This window comes from Eucalyptus grandis, chromosome 6 (assembly GCF_016545825.1).
Source record: "Eucalyptus grandis isolate ANBG69807.140 chromosome 6, ASM1654582v1, whole genome shotgun sequence".
In the NCBI taxonomy this organism is placed as follows: domain Eukaryota; kingdom Viridiplantae; phylum Streptophyta; class Magnoliopsida; order Myrtales; family Myrtaceae; genus Eucalyptus; species Eucalyptus grandis.
In genome coordinates, this window is record NC_052617.1 from 12,522,008 (window position 1) to 12,540,350 (window position 18,343).

General features: G+C 41.1%; 1 protein-coding gene across 1 annotated transcript; it reads right to left on the reverse strand.

The window, feature by feature from the left end:
* Window positions 1–396: 396 nt before the first annotated feature.
* On the reverse strand, window positions 397–3,102 carry LOC104451511. Its single transcript, XM_039314356.1, has one exon. It carries the CDS (start codon window positions 3,100–3,102, stop codon window positions 397–399), a length of 2,706 nt encoding a protein of 901 aa, XP_039170290.1.
* Between the last annotated feature and the right edge of the window lie 15,241 nt (window positions 3,103–18,343).

The following is an 18,343-nucleotide window of genomic DNA, read 5'->3' on the forward strand; positions in this document are numbered from 1 at the left end:
CAGATATGCTTGAAATTTAATATGTTCAATTTGGTCCATGAACCAAAAGTTTAGGTACCAAGTTGAAAAAGTTAAAAGTTCAGGGATAGAATTACATATTAGGCAAAAGTTCAAAGACCATTTGAATTTGAAATTTTCATTTTTATGACTTTACAGTCAAGAAATATTGAAGTCTCTAGTGCACATAAAACCAAATCCACAAGAAACATCCATTTCACGAACATATTCTATATGGTTTTTCTAGCTTATAAACTGAAAGAAACAAGACCAAGGGCATGCATCGATTTCCCATCACATGAGAACTAATAAACATGGTCACACGCTACAGACGAAAAAGAAAAAAAAAATACATGGTTACATGCTCACAGCCTAGATATTATTATGAGCTCGAAATTCTCATGCCGGCGCATCATCGACCACGGCTGGTACCTTCTGATAAGCTACCGAGTTCCGGAACCTCTTGGGCAAGATACAAGCGCCGCAAAACTGCTGTTGCAAGAAGATGACCGCTGCGAAAACGAGTCCTCCTAAAGGAATGACCACATCCCAAGCAGTCGAATAGAAGTCTCTATCTGGAGTTCCGTAAATGTAGGACCGGTAGAATTGTGGCGAGTAAGTTCGAGTCCTGTAGAGATCGTAACCATGCGGCAACAGCCGAACCAAGGTCATTCCGAGATAGAAAAAACCTGAGAGGGCCCTCTCAGATGAGTTCCTGAAGACATTGAGCAGAATCTGAGGCAAGAGAAAACCATCCAAGATGAGTCCTGCATAACATTTCAAACCTCCCAAAATGGAGAAGCTCTGGCCGTCCGTGTCATTAGAATGGCTTCTCCAGCTAAAGATGATAGCCGCCAGTGCGCCGATGCCATATAATAGCAAAGAGACGATCAGAGCCTTCTTTTCCTGGAACCACAAGACAGCCCCAACCCCATCCTTCTTTCTTGCGGCCCAACTCAGCTGGAGAAGACGGAATTGCATCAAGAAAGCAATCATCGTGGCTACCCTCACCAACACCTCGTTCATTTCGAGCCATTGACCACTTCCGAGAGAAATGTGTTGCCCGTTCTTATCATTCAGGAACAAGGCTTCGAAATTGAGCACGAGAGGGATCGCATGGCCCAGAGTGAGAATCACCAGCATGGCGATAGAGATGAAGGGAAGCACCTCGGGGTGCCGTTTCACGTGAAGGATCTGGAGGCCAATGAAGATGCACAAGAATGTATTAGAAGCAAGGACGAGTGAGAGCTCGATGTCCATACCGAAAATGGACCGCCTCACTTCCTCCAAATAAAGAGAATCAGAAGTCACGTTCAGCCTCTCAAAATGAAGCGGATCGGACGACTTCCTTGTGCTCTCGATGGTTCCCACGATGTGATCCTGCCTTCTCTTCGATAAGGGAGGAAACTGCAATCTAATTACGATTTCACAGTCCGGAGATGTGTTGGCTCTCTTCTTCCCGGTTGAGATGACACTTTTACATCCCACCATACACAGGTCACCAGTTTCAGCATCGTAAACCCCTTCTGCAGAAATCTCCACTTTATCATTTGAGCTCCAGGATTGATTATAAAGGGCATTTTTGCTCTTGCCCTTCACATGTCGCGGTCCTGTGAAGTCAATATGATATGAGATGTTGAACCGGGCATTGCTGCTTGAGGTTGAGGAAGTGTCGATAGCGAAATTCTCAGTCCTGGAAACCGACATGCTATAACCATATTGGTCATACATATGGTTGTCACCAAAGAGAGGGTAAGAATATCCACTGCCTATTTTTCCTTCAGAATTCTTAACCAACATGCTGAACCTCATATCTTGAGAGTACCAATTCGGATATCTTTCTCTCCCACTTTTCAGATCAGTCTTTACTGGGCACAGCTTCCTTACTCTTTCGATTTCAGTATAATTATACTTCAAGTCTGGAAACTCCCAAAAACTACTTCCAGTGCCTTGGAGCGTGATGTCTGGGAAATAACTCAATCCCTTCTGGCTCTTCTCGCTCCATAAGTGACCCAAAATGCCATCTCTTTCCCTGATTGACCACACTGCTGGGAACATCAACTCAATGTGGACCGAACAATCCTCAACACGAGCAGTTGAGAAAGATCCTGCCAAGTTGATTTGACAGGCTTTGATCTGCAGTCGGTTCTTAGTCTCGTCCCACATCGCCTCTCCAACCAATGTTGAGTTCGGATCGAACTTTCCATAGTACCAAAAGTCGCTGTCATTTGAAAAACGCAGCAACACTCGCATCTTCCGTTCACCTTCAGAACAACCGATTCCATTGAGGGACATGACAGGGGGCAAATATCCTGAAGGGCCCGAGATGGGTGTGCAGATTTTGACAGGACTACAATCAGGTGTGTAATTAAGATAGAGTGCGCTACCTAGGTTTCGAAAAACCGAACAAAAGCTTCCATTTGTGGGTGCTATACCCAGCGGAAGATTGCTCTTCCCATTACTGAGTTCCCCAAATACCAAACTGTACTTGTAATTTCTCTTAGGAAACATCAATATCGATATGGCATCGAAATAATTCTTGTCATCTGGAGTACTCAGACTCTCCAAAATGCCAGTAAATAAGCTAGTGATTTTAGTAGAATTGCTTACATTATTGAGCTTAAGCACAACATCAAGATTGAGAGAGTCACCTTGGTTCGAGAGAGAGGAACCAACCATACAAAGCTTCTCCGAAGATTCTGACCAGAAACCTTCTAATCGAAAGGTGATGGGACTCTTAGCCCGGTGGCGCGGAACATAGGCTGGCTTTACAGGAGTGGCTTCTAAGCATGCTTGACCATACCTGTAGTCTCCTCCATAGTAGTAGTCATAACCTGAGATTCCAAATCTCAAGTTTGCTTCGACCTTGAGCACCCCATCGTGATTGGTCTTGTAGACGTCACAAACATAGAACGAGAAGGAATTGGATTTTGAAGAAGAGGAAAGTCCTGGAATGTTCCCGCCACCAGTGTAGTAACCAGCTTGGTATTCAGAGAATGGCGTGGAGGCTAGGTTATACACGTGAAGAGTGGTTTCAGGAACAGTTGAAGAACAATGGTCAGAGTAAGAGATTTGTTTTGCAAATGCATGCCAAGATGAGTTCATGTCTAGGGACAGAGAGATGCAAAGTAGAGTGAAAACCCATGATGGCCTGAGGGATCCGATTTTAGAAGCCATTTGGTGAGGAGGAGGAGAGATTGTGAGAAAAATGAAGAGATCACTGACAGTTTATAGTTGAGAGGAACTTGTTGACAGGACTTTAAGGACTATATTTTTTTGGCTTTATTTACACAAACTTCATCTTCGGATTGAGAAACGATATACGCTTGGGGCCTACTAGATGAATCATGGGTTTGATTTCCGAGCTGACAGAGACTTCCACGTGTTTGACTGTGCATCTCCTCCAATACAAGAGATGGCATACAAAAAGATGAGATTTTCACCACCACAGGGGATATTAACTCTTGCCCTTGTTTTTTCTCTGTCTGCACAAAAAAGTCAAGGCTTCGAGTTGATGTTTGAGTTGGACAAGGAATTTCATTCACCAAAATGACTAGTGATCGTGAGATGCATTATTCCGCTGAAATATAAGCATGAAGGGTCGAATGCGACGAAGCCCAATGTACTTACTACAAGTTTATCTTTGTTTGATAACTTGTGTATTCCGGTAAAATGCAATTCATATGATGTTCATACCACGTTAATAACCGTATAAATTTTTTCTTTAAATTCGCAATGGAATTTATTATCATAACCTCATTCAAAGGCCACAGCAAACAAAGACGGTTCAATTATTGGTTTATACCAGATAACCTCGTGGCATCATTTTGACAATTGGGCACACTGACCTTGTCGCTTAAGCAACGAATCACAGACGGTGTAAAGTCATTTCCTCTTGGACAAAGCACAGGATGTCGTTTATGCAACGCAACACACGCGATTCGATGTTCATGGTGAGAAGTGGGGGACAGTGTCGACAAATGTTTAATATTTGGAATCAACAAGGTGCAATTAAAAGCCCTTGACAAATAATTAAAAAAGACTGAACTTAGCCGGTCTAATGTATTTCAAGTCCGATGCAATTAATGTTACAGTCAAAACCTAACATCTCATCTTTAAATAAGCTCTATGGGGCCACGCTCGTGCGATTAAAAAGGCATAGCCGTTTCACGACCACAATGCCTGGCGCAAGTCTATATAAAGGATTAATCGAATTAACCGTTTCCAATCAACGCCCACGAAACCAATCCGCGCGCCCATAACACGTGTAATCGAATAAAACAAAAAATAAAAATAAGGGGGAAGGAAAAAGTGACGAAAAGTAGGTACCATCGGCGATCGTGCCCCCACGTGAGGCGTGGCGGAGACGCTGCAACGTCTCTCGAGGCATCTTCGGAAAAGGCAGGGGAGGCGAATGAATGCAGGATGCTCAGAGACACTCCCAACTCTTTTATTAGCTATCTCGAGTCAGGATTCGGGGCAGGTTCTACGGACTCCCTGCTATTTTCTAATCTACCATGAAAGGGAGTATCATACAAATAAGTGGCTTTCCAGTCAGCCAAGAGTTTTCGTTTTTGAAAGCCTAGAGTTTTCTTCTCTCTCCTCTTTTCTTCTTTGGCCGGTCGCCAACCCGCGACGGCGTCGCCGGCCCTCGACGGCCGGTCGTCGGCCATGGCCGAGGCCGGCGACTGGCCAAAGAAGAAAAGAGGAGAGAGAAGAAAAGAAGAAGAAAGGAAAAAAAGTGTTTATGGAGCATGAAACAATTTTTTTTTGTTTCTCATTTCTGAACTTTTGTGTTCCGGGAACAAAAAATCTGATTTTGAACAAAAACGCAAACAAACGCGTTTATGTTGTTTTTATGTTCCTGGGAACAAAAAAACAAAATTTCTGTTCTTGAACAGAAACCAGGAATAAAAACATGCAGGCCCTAAAAATCTCAAACTAGTACACATGTAATAAATTTATATCAAACTAATTTTTGGGTCATTCAAAATCTTAAATTAATACATGTGTGATAAATTTATCCCCATTAGTTTTTGTTAAATTTTACTATGAAATTACTAAGTTAAATTATACATAGCAATAACTCAATTGTCACTTAAAATTCCATAACTCTATCTCTTTGTTTCTTCAATTATCCATAATTTGAAAACAAATATGGCTCATTCTCTGTCTCCCTTAGAGCATAAAATACCTAGACCGTCTTCCTATATACTTCGTCGATAGAAATGGAAGATGACACGTTTTCTACTATCCACTACCAATTGAAGCTTTGGAACATTCCAATTTGGTGATTTGGATGAGTTAGCCAAACAAGTCTAGAAAAAAAAAATCAGTTTACCAAATATAAAAATGTGCTCGAACGAGTTCCACTGCCTAATCATGGAGACAAAAAGGTGACAAAGAAGGAGTGTGCCTTGACGAAGAAGAAGATGAAGAAGCATTGGAATGCTCATAAGGGAGAGCCACCGCAGGGCGGGGGGTTTGAACGAGCCCTATTTGTTTGAACGATTTGATATTTCAGTGAGCATCCAAACTGAGCACCTTCTAAGTATGCTTTACAAGCCATCAAAATGTCTGGAGTTCACTTGAAGAAGTGGCCCTTAACAAGGTCCTCGAAATGTTGCAGCCAGAAATGAGAATCATAAAGCGGCTAGATTTAAGAGGGACGCATGCATCTCATAATTAGCCAAACGAATGTCTAGAATCCTAATACAAAATCCAAAGACTCACTTCATGCAAATCGCTAAAGAAATTGCATCTCAATGCCAAAAAAACCTGATAAAGCAAAAGGGAATAAATGCTGAACACCACAATAACATGAGACGTGACTCAAACACGCATTCAGGGTTGTCCAACTCCAAGGGAAAAGTACCTAAAAAAAATCATAAACCTATTGTATTGGTACAAATTCAATCATAAACTTCTCAATTTGACCAATTTAGTCCTAAAATTTTTTTACATTAATACTAATTCAATCCATTCGGCTAATTTTGGCCGGCGGGCACTGATGTAGATGACGGCTGGTAACCGAATGCCGACGTGACAATTTTTAATAATTTTTTAATTTTTTGATTTTGTTATTTTTTTTCTTTTTTCCTTTTCTTTTCTCCCTTCTTCCTTCTCAATTTGTCCTCACGGTGGCTAGCAAGCCTCCCGCCGCCGGCCCTTGAAGCCCTCATCAGTGGCGATGAGGGCTTCATGGCCCTCACCCAAGGCTCGCTGGCCACTGGGAGGATAGACCGAGGAGGAAGAAGGGAGAAAAGAAAAAATTATTAAAAAAATTGTCACTTCAGCATCCGGCCACTAGTCGACATCCACGTTAGCATCCAACTACCAGTCAGCGTCCACATCAGCGCTGTCCCATCAATTGATCGGATGGACTAAATTGGTACCAATGTAAAAATGTTTAAAATTAAATTGATTCAATTGAAAATTTTAGAATTGAATTGATATCAATGCAATGAATCTAGGATTTTTTTGGTAATTTTCCCCCAACTCCAAAGTTTCTTCCAAAATTTTGTAGACATCAGAGAAGAAAATGTGGAAGGGATTCCCAGATTTTGTGCGACCAAATAGCTTGCCTACGTTGGAAGTTAGTGGGGCTAAAAACCGAATAAACCAAGGCCGTTATCGCAAACTAACACTAATAGCTGTAGAACTGCAAAAAGAACCAGCAAAAATCCATAATATCACTCCAGTCACCTTCGACAACCTTTTATTAGTACAGTACAACACCAGAGTAAGAGATATTTCAGAAAAAGCAAGACCTAATGCATCTCTATATTAAAATTCTCATGAGAAAATGGAAACAAGATTCCACAGCAAGATGCCCATTGCAGCCAAGCCAGGAAAAACTAGTCATACAACCCGTAACAAATATGCAAAATGAAAGATGACAACTAACTTAAATAAAGCGTGAAGCACCTGCCCATAATTGAAGAAAGAACGAATGTTACATTGCTCACGGCACTCCAGTTAGTCTGTTACGAGAGGGAAATATGGAGTAGAATTCATAAATCGCAAAGATACACCTCGAGGCTTCTCCAAAAAATTTAAAACTATTATTCTTCTTTGATAAAAGAAAAACACTGCAAATACTCATCAAGAAATCAAATCTCTAAGCCACGGATGTTGAGGATCACTCCCAACAGTCCATAACCCCAAGATTATGCAATTATAACCGGTTTTTTCCATCTATAGGTTTTCTCAATGAAGAAGACACATGCTGTTGGGAATGACTGATCCCCGAAAACGCGGATTCGATACTAAATCGAACCCCTAAATCAATATGGAAGACGAAGCCCGGGAAAAACCACGCATCACCGATCGTAAAGCACACCACGGATTCGAGCGTACCTTGTTAGCCACAGATTAAACACCAAACGCCAATGGAGGAAGAGAATCCGGTCGAATCGATCCGATGAAGCCTTGAAGGGAAGAAATTGGAAGCCGTATGCCTCTGTCCTTTTGGGGAGAAAACGTAATTCGATTTAATGTTAATGACTCTCTCTCTTCCCTTTTATACTCCCTCTTTCCACGGGCCTTATTCCGTGGGCTGGGCTTTCTCGGGCCCAACTTTGGCGGATGGGCCTTAAGCCCAAATCAAATAAAACCTTCATCTCCCACTCGCACATGGTGGTCCAAAACCAACATGGGTGGACAGGCCCTACTCAGGCCCATTAGAGAATAATCCATCATAGACTCTCTCTTAACATGGTGCGCCGAACAGGATTCTCTTTACCTCTCTTCAACATTCATACTGGTGAATAATCCGTGCGACCAGCATACTTTGAGAGCTCGTTACTATACATCCGTTAGGAATATATAGCAGCTCATAATGGGCGTCACACTCCGAGTAGATTTCGTATGCGGTACCTAGATCGATCAATCACATTTATATCTCTCTTAATCTCTTTTAAACAATGATATATATTGTATTCACAATTATAATTATCACAAAGACAATCATAATTGGTCGACTAAAGTGAATACAAAAACTACAATGTGATTCTCCAAAATCGATCTTCTCTTTCCTTCAAACTCTCAATTTCAGTCCAGCTTGCTTTTCTAGAAATGCCCCATTAGATCGAATCATCTCATGACCATTGGCAACACCCTAAGATAGCAAACACTAAATAGAAATCTTGAGAATAAATAAGAGTCCTGAGGGGACTAAAAAATTGAGGAACTCTTTTCCTCAAGAGTCTCACACGTCATAAAAGTTGAGATCAAACTTTTTGCCACTTTTATTGGTCGTCTCATGCATACTTAGTATGAAATACGTATTACGGTATTAACTCCTTTCCCATGGAGCGTATGTCTGCACTTTTCAATACCGTACAGATGATAGTTCAGACATACCTAATGTCTAACTTGAGTTCACATATCTACTCAATCACAAAATTCATAGAACTCACATCTGGCATCGTAGACAGATAAAGCAAAATATGTGGGGTATTTTACTTTCGGACATCGTAAGTATTATGTCCTCATCTTAACACTTAGTTAAGGCGACATACGTATTTTAAGCTTGAGCTCTCAATTATCACCTAGATAATAAGCTTAAAATCATCTTAACACTTAATTAAGGCGACATACGTATTTTAAGCTTGAGCTCTCAATTATCACCTAGATAATAAGCTTAAAATCAGTCTCATCTCTATTTATCACACAAGAAATGAGGCAATTACCCGTGTGAGTGGGCTAATCTTTTATCTGTCCGACATACTTCTCAACTTAAAATAATACACTAAGTATTAAGATGCATAAAGATCATACAAAGATTCATAGGCATTATGATGAAAACACAAATTCATCAAATTGTGAACACTCAGGGAAATTAAAAAAAATTCAGTACATCAGCCTCTACGCAATCCTAGAGATTTCATATAGCCACAAAACACATCTCTAGGTATTGGCTTTGTCATAGGATCTGCTACCATTCTATGCGTAGTATGTACTATAAGTTCACATCTTTTCGTGCAATCATATCCATGACAAAATTATACTTGGTATCTAGATGTTTGGTCTTGCCATGATATTTTGGATCTTTGGTGTACGCTTTTGCTGCTTTGCTATCATAATTAACCAACAATTAATCTGCAGCACTTCCAATAACACCTAAATGATCCAATAATCTCTTAAGCCAAACATCTTCTTTTATTACTGCTAATAATGCCACGAACTCAGTTTTCATCGTGGACAAGGCTATACACTTTTGTTTCTTACTGCTCCAACATATGGTGCCATTATTCGGTAAGAAAACAAACTCAGAGGTAGATTTTCTTTCATCTAAATCTCCTCCCCAATCTGTATCACAATATCCTTTGAGTTGCAGATCCTTTCCTTAATAACTCAACGTATAATCAGCAGTCCCCTTTAGATACCTTAGTATTCTCTTAACAGCTTTCCAATGTGCTTGACCCGGGATTGGATTGGTATCGCTCACCATTCCAACCGCATAACATATGTCGGGTCTTGTACACATCATAGCGTACATCAAGCTCCCAACAGCACTAGCATGAGGAACATATTTTGTTTGTTCCTTCTCTTGTGGAGTCCTTGGACACAGTCTATGGCTCAATCCTTCACCTTTTGCAATAAGAGTGTCTTTGGGTTTACTATCCCATATCCTTCAATTCAAAGTTGGAAGACAACCGACTTTTGACAACATTGACAGGCTCCATATTGCTTCCGGCAATTGGTATATCATCAATATAAAATGATATGATCACAAATTGATCATTGGATCTTTTGATATATACACAATGATCCTCATCTATCATTGTAAAATCATATGCCATTATGGTATTATGAAATCGTATATACCATTGTCTTAACGACTGCTTAAGGCCATATATCGACCTCGAAAGTCGACATACCTTTTCTTCTTGGCCTTTCACTATGAAACCAGCAGATTGTTCCATATATGTTTCTTCCTCTAATTCTCTATTGAGGAAAGCAGTCCTCACATCCATTTGATGTAACTCAAGATCCATACCAAACACTATTGCCAGAATTATGCAAATCAAGGTAAATCACACTACAGGAGAGAATGTATATTTATCATCAATATCTTCCCGTTGATTATACCCTTCGCCACAAGGTAAGCCTTATGCCTTTCTATCGAGCCATCAGCCTTTCGCTTTATTTTGAGAACCCACTTGTTCCCAATAGCTCGCGTCCCTTTTGAAAGATCAACCAGTTCCCGGACTTGGTTTGATTTCATTGACTCTATTTCCTCTTTCATTGCATAAATCCATTTTTCCTTACTAGGGCAATTCAGAGCCTCATTAATATTTCTTGGCTCATCCTCATCTTGTGGAGCAATTATAAAAGTGTCCATTTCAATGTCAAAACATCGACGGGGAATACTTTGGCGACTTGTTCACCGTATGAGAGATTGTACACTTAGCACATCATTCCCCATTATGCTCCCACTTGAATTAGGTAATGATGATGTCGTCTCATCATGTGATTGCAATTGAGAATGAGTTGAATTCAATTCATCATTTCTCATATTACTCCCACTTGGATGAACTCCACTAACATCATTATCCTGATCCAAGGTCTCAAATAGGGAGTAATCTTCTCCTATTTCGCCCTTCTTAGGAAATTCATTCACTAAGAATGTGACATCCCATGATTCAAATTCAGTTATACTCCCACTTTCCAGCTCACCAATGAACACATACCCTTTCGAGTGTTCGGAGTATCTCATGAAAATACTCTTATTTCCTTTGGGACCTAATTTCCCAAACTTGTGAGAGGACTCATGAGTATAGACAGTACAACCCCATGACTTAAGAAAACTTAAGTCTGGTTTTCTACCTATCCATAACTTATATGGAGTGGAAATAACTAATTTGGAAGGCACCCGGTTAAGTATGCAGGCAACAGTTAACAACGCATCACTCCAAAAAAGTGATGAGTAAGTTAGCGTGCGCCATCATGGACCTAACCATTTCCAGTAGGATTCTGTTTCTTCTCTCTGCAACACCATTTTGTTGAGGAGTATATAGAATAGATAATTGTCTTTTTATTCCTTTTTCATCACATAATTTTCTGAACTCATCAGATAAATATTCTCAACCTCGATCGGATCTAAATACTTTTATTTTCTTGTCTAATTGATTTTCTACCAAGTTCATAAACATTTTGAAACAACTTATGCTTCAGATTTATGAAAAATCAAATAGACATATCCGTATCGAGTAGAATCATCTATAAAAGTAATGAAATAAACAGCCCCATGCCTTCCTCTCACATTCATTGAACCACAGACGTCAGAATGGATTAAATGCAGAGGAAATTCAGCTCTTTTACCTTTTTCAAATGGTTTCATTGTTATTTTCCCTTCTAGGCAATGCTTACATATGAGCAAATCGACTTTTTCAATATTGCCCAACAAGTCCTCTTTGGCTAGTCTTTTCATATGTTGTTGGCCCATATGACCAAGTCTAGCATGCCATCATATTCACATCATTATCATATAAAGTAGAAGACGTGAAACAAGGGAATAACATATTGACATCACCACAGTCAATAATTAGTACAATAAAACCATCCAGAAAGTGACCAAAATCATAGTAGTTTGTATCCAAATACAAATCTACACATCTATTATGGAAGTTCATACTAAAACCAAGCTTAACCAACATCAAAACAGACACTTAAATTTTGACGAATCTCTGGAGCATATAGGACATTATGTAGGAACAAGGTGCGTCCACCACGCATATTCAATTGGCAGGTGCCAATCCCTTTAACTTCAACTCTGAAATTATTTCTCACATAGATCCACATAGTTCCAGTTGGTATCGTCGGAATTTCACGAAGGATCCTCTGTCATTCCTTACATGGTCTGTCGTTCGAATCTACGGTCCACAAAGGATTGGATTCAGCCAATAATGCGTAACTCGACACATAAGCAAAGTTCTCAAATGTGCAAGAGGTGTTTATCTTTTTTTTTTTTTTTTTTTTGGCTCACAACGATTGCGTGAGTATAGTGACCTATCTTGTCACAATTGTAACACCTCACCCTTGACATTTTCTTTACTTGAGGACATTTTCCTCTCTTGTGTTGGTTAACTCTTGATTTCTTGCAATAAGGACTTGATCCTTTGCATTCCCACATATTGAACGAATCAATACGCTTGCGCTTAGAGCACAAAGCCCTTTCTGAGCTAGAACCAGCATTGCAAATATCTATTTTCTGCTCAAATGCTGTTAGTCTGGCCTCAGCTAGCTCAAAGTGACGCACATCATTTATAAGATCTTCCATAACATGGTCAAGAGCTTCTAGTGCTTCTTGCTTTTTCAACACATATTGAATCTTCATATTCAATATTTCACAATTGCTGCCATTTACATCAGCAATTACGTTATTAGTTGCTGAAAACATCGATCCAACACACGGACATACATGCACGAATAATTAATGCCTATCATTTATGCATCCCTATTTGCACAGACCCATCATATTAATGAATAATTTCAAGTAAGGTTTCAGAATCAAAATGTCACTATGTTTCCAATCATCCTCCAAAATCCTAACTTAAAACTATCATCAATATAATTGTCTTATGCAAAATCAATTCTATGAAGCTACAAAAACTTCTAAAACTACCCACAAAGAACCAAAGCAATAATGTAAAGCAATATATAATAGAACATCCAATAAAAACAATAATGCTTTCAATTAACACAATTAGGTAGTAATCATTACATAATATGTCCACAAATCACACTTAACATATATCGGCAAATACAACTAACACCAAGTCAAAGACACGAACTGGAAAGATCCTCTTTTGTTCAATTTCTTGATCTTTTCCCTTGAAACAATACAATAATATTCATTTACAAAATCCATCACAATTTTCTTATAGGAAGCGGCTCCATTGACATCCCATATGCGATTCAACACATCTTGCCATTCGGGTGGAAGAGTGTTTATGAAAATCGCACCATCTCTCGACTATGACATAGGACGACCATTCCATACGACCTGTTGAATTTTCCCGTTGACTTCAAGGACATGATCAATTAAGTCACCTCTCTCCCATCGATGATTAGTCGGCTCGCCTATCAACTTAGACGGCCTTATCCTTTTTGTTCATCAGAATCGCGCGAATAGGTGTGCGCAACCTCGTGGGAAGCATTGTTCCTGCAACAAATGCAGAACAAATAAGGGATCACATTATAATCCACATAGACTTAATTGAAAAAAGAAACACATTCCCTTTTTTTTTTTTTTTTTCGGGTCAACGGTCAACGGTCAAAGTCAACGGTCAACGGTCGTCGGTCAACGGTCAACGGTCGTCAACGGAGGTCAACGGTCGTCGGAACGGTCGGACCGGTCCCACCGGTCGGGCCGGACAGACCGGTCCGATCGGTCGGGCCGGTGGGCCCGGTTCGTGCGACCCGACGACACGTGCGCGGCGCGTGCGCGCGGCCGACGCCACGCAGACGCGTCATCCGGCACGTGCGCGCGTGCCGGTCTCGCGCGGTCGGGTTGGTTCGGCGGTGGACCGCCCGACGAACTATCGCCGTCTTTGATGTCATCGATGACGTCACCTAGCGGTTATTGACCGTTGGGTGACGCGCACGCGCGGGCCCATCCGTGGACAGCCGCGTGCCGGCTCGGGCCGGGCGGTGCGCACGCGCCCGGTTCGCCCACCAGCGCATGTGCCGCACGCGCCGGGCGACGCAACGCTTCCCGAGCGCGTCGCGCCCACACTTAGCCGACTTCCGGCCGCGCGTGTGGGCGCGTGCGGCGTCGCCCGGCGGCGCACGACGTACCTACAGACTCGTCTTGACGTTGCCTTTCTCCCCATCTTTTCAGAAAACAGTTTCGACATACGAAAACTCAGTAAAAAGGCATTAGAACGCTCGGGTGTCGGGATTTTTGTCCCGATCCGTACGGCCGAAAGTTTCTTCGCGAAAAATCAATCAAAACATCAAATTGATCGGGAAAACGTGAACTAGGGCTCGATACCAATGTTGGGAATGATGATCTCGAAAGCGGATTCGATACTAAATCGAACCCCTAAATCAATACTAAGACGAAGCCCGGAAAACCACGCATCACCGATCGTAAAGCACACCACAAATTCGAGCGTACCTTGTTAGCCACAGATTAAACACCAAACGCCAATGGAGGAAGAGAATCCGGTCGAATCGATCCGATGAAGCCTTGAAGGGAAGAAATTGGAAGCCGTATGCCTACTGTCCTTTTGGGAGAGAAAACGCGCGGGAGAGAAAACGTAATTCTGATTTAACGTTAATGACTTTCTCTCTCTCTTCCCTTTTATACCTCCCTCTTTCCACGGGCCTTATTCCCGTGGGCCGGGCTTTCTGGGCCCAACTTTGGCGGATGGGCCTTAAGCCCAAATCAAATAAAGCCTTCACATGCAGAAATTTTACCATGTCATCTGTTTTATTAAGTTGGTGGCAAAAAAAAAAAAAAAAAAAAGCTCCACTGCAAAATACTAAGAAATATCACCGCCTTCAGTCTCTGATGGTGACAAAAAATAGAAGAGACAATGTAACTACTATTTTCAAGCAAATATTCCCCCACGTCAAAGGTCTAATTTAATTCATGTCATTTGATAAGCACACCAAAAACAGTATGGTACCAAATAAACTCGAGGACTCACATGCAGCCATCCTCACCATATACAATCTGGGATTTCATAGACCTAAAAGTGAAGGAGGGTGAACAAACACCATGTTACAGAAATATTAATATGCAACGTCAGCAAACCCCAGCGTCATATTTGGCATTCACAATTTTGTCTAAGGTAAACAAGTACCATAGTTGGGGCATGTAGTTATAAACATATCCGCAGAATATGCACATAAACAACTGTTACCTTGGGAGGTTTCTTCATATTATATGTCATAGTTCTCAGCGAAAGGATAAATGTATCTTCATTATATGTCATCGCTGTCGATTCTCCCTGCTCCGTGTTCATTGACGTCTCATACCCAGGCTCATTAAAATAGGGCTTTGAGTTTAATATGAGCCCCTGTATGGATACCCGAACTTACAGCGCAGTTGAAACGCCAGGAATCCACTTCTCATTCTTGTGTTGACCAGATCAAGTGCCAAGGAGGCTGAGCGATTTAGCGAGCAGAGCAGGATAGGTCGGCGCAGGTTTTCCGAGCTGTTGCCGCTTCTGCAACCGCCTGCGATGTTTCCCTCTTCCCTTTTTTTTTCACTTTTTTTTAGCGCCCTTTTACGGAAGGGAGGGAGCGTTTCGGGCTTTTCGGTGCTAAAACAGGAAACCATCGATGGGCTTGGGCTTTTGCAATCGGAAATAATTTGGGCCCACCAAAATTGTGCAATTTATGACCTGATAATCATCCATTTTTTTCTATTTTTCTGTTCTACTGTTTTCCGAAATAGAAAAAGAACATAAATCTATTTAATAATATCAGTTAATTATTCTATTCCTCAGAATAGAAAAAGTGACCAAGGAATAAATTTAGAATATAAATAAATAACAAAAAAAGAAAACCTACTTTTTTTTTGCTCCCAATAATTAAAAATGGAATTGTTTCTGAGAATAGAAAGATTATCAAATATATACCCTTATATACCAATCCAAATTTTTCCATAAATTCCATAGACCCATTGATTCGAAACGGATTGATTACACAAATGATCCCTAAACTTGGTTTAATGTACAATGTTGTCCAAGAACTCTTGATTTGTTCAATATTGTCTTTAAACTTTAGCCAAATGCGCAATATCATTTCTGAAATTTAATTCGTACAATTTGATCCATGAACCAAAATTTTGAAAAAGCTAAAAGTTCAGGGATAAAATTACATATTGAACCAAAGTTAAGAGACCATTCAAATTTGAAATTTTCATTTTTATGAATTTACTGTAGAGAAATATTGAAATCTCTAGTGCACGTAAAACCAAATCCACAAGAAACATCACTAACATATTCTATATGGTTTTTCTAGTTTGTATGCTGAAAGAAACGAGAGCAAGGGCATGCATCTGTTTTCCCTCACATGCGAACTAATTAATATGGTTACACACTACCGACCAAAAAAAAAAAAAAACAATAGATGGTTACATGCTGACAGCCTAGAAATTATTATGAGCTCGAAGTTCTCACATCGGCACGTCATCGACTATAGCTGGTACCTTCTGATAAGCTAACTTGTTTCAGAACCTCTCGGGCATGATACAAGCGCCGCAAAACCGCTGCTGCAGGTAGATGATCGCTACGAAAATGAGTCCTCCTAAAGGAATGATCACATCCCACGCAATCGAATAGAAGTCTCTATCTGGAGTTCCATAAATGTATGACTCGTAGATTTGTGGCGAGTAGGTTCGAGCTCTATAGAGATCATAACCATGGGGTAGCAATCGAACCAAGGTCATTCCGAGGTAAAAAGATTCTGAAAGGACCCTCTCAGATGAGTTCCTAAAGACATTGAGCAGAATCCGAGGCAAGAGAAAACCATCCAAGATGAGTCCTGCGTAAGATTTCAAGCCTCCCAAAATGGAGAAGCCTTGGTCATCGCTTGTAAAACTTGCGGTGTCATCAGAACGGCTTCTCCAGCTAAAGACGATGGCCGCCAATACTCCGATGCCATATAATAGCAAAGAGACAATCAAAGTCTTCTTTTCTTGGAACCACAAGCCGGCCGCCACCCCCATCCTTCTTTCTTGCGGCCCAAGTCAGCTAGAGAAGACGGAACTGCATCAAGAAAGCTATCATTGTGGCTAGCCTCACCATCACCTCATTCATTTCGAGCCATCCACCACTTCCGAGAGAAATGTGCTGCCTATTTCGATCGTTCAGGAACAAGGCTGCGAAATTGAGCACGAGAGGGATCGCATGGCCTAGAGTGAGAATCACAAGCATGGCAATCGAGATGAAGGGAAGCACCTTGGGGTGCTTCTTCACGTGAAGAATCTGGAGGCTGATGAAGATGCACAAGAATGCATTAGAAGCAAGGAGGAGAGAGAGCTTGAGGTCCATCCCCCAAATCCATCGCCTCACTTCCTCCATATAAGGAGAATCAGAAGTCACGTTCTGCCTCTCGAAATAAAGCGGATCGAATGGGTTCCTCATCCTCTCGATGGTCCCCACGATGTGATCCTGCCTTCTCTTCGATAAGGAAGGAAACTACAATCTGATCACGATTTCACAGTCCAGAGATGCATCCCCTCGCTTCTCCCCGGTTGAGATGACTTTTTTACATCCAACCATACATAAGTCACCGGTTTCGACATCGTAAACCCCTTCTGTAGAAATCTTCACTCAATCATTTGAACTCCAACACTGATTACAAATGGCATTTTTGCTCTTGCCCTCCACATGTTGCAGTCCCGTGAAAGTCAAAATGGTATGAGATGTTGAATCGGGCATTGCTGTTTGAGGTTGAGTGACTGTTGACAGCGGAACTCTCATTCCTAGAAACTGGCAGGCCATAAGCATATTGTTCATATGTTTGGTTGTCAACAAACAGAGGGAAAGAATCTCCACTGCCTATTTTTCCTTCAGAATTCCTAACCAACATGTTGAACCTCATACCTTCATTTATCTTTCGACTTAGACAGTGAAGTCCCCTAGACCAAACTCATGAAATTTCGTATGCATCGAAGTCCAATATACTTACCACAAGTTTATCTTTGTTTGATAACCCACATCTTCAAGTAAAATGTAATTCAAATGATGCTTATACCACGTTCAATCAACAATCATATAAACATTTGCTTTGAATTCACAATAGTAGTTATTATACTAACTGGGTTTGAAAACTACGGTGAATAGAGACGGTTCATTAATTGGTTCGTACTAGATAACCCCGTCGCATCACGTAGAAAAGATTTCCTAATCTTTTTCCCCGTCGCTTAAGCGAGTAGCGCTGGCATGGACTTGGCCCCAATAGTGATTGAACAGTTCAGCAACGCCCCATAGACGGTGTAAAGTCATTTCCTCTTTGGACAAAAGCACAGGAGATGTCGTTGTCTCCTTTGTCACGATGTGTAGGAAGACTTAAGAAGTCGGGCTTCGAGTCAACGTTAACGCAGAGGACGAGGATTTTTTTTTTTCTTCCTCCGAACCAAACGAGGCGGCAAGGAGAAAGCGAGAATTTCAGAGCGACTTTTCCAAAAATGTCGTTTTGGAGTGGAGTCCTGTCTCCTCTTATTCGATAGGAGACCGAGGATAGGCCAATAGGGACGGTAAAATCCGATTTTTGTTTCCCGTAAATGCCGGACCATGCCTCCGAAATAATGGTCCCCGCAAACGCTGCCCATCTCTACGAGTTTAGGGAGCATGGTTAGATTAGTTAAGTAGTCGAAGAA

Excerpts from the sequence above, each read along its gene's own strand:
- LOC104451511 (XM_039314356.1), bottom strand. The coding sequence starts at position 3,102 with ATGAACTCATCTTGGCATGCATTTGCAAAACAAATCTCTTACTCTGAC.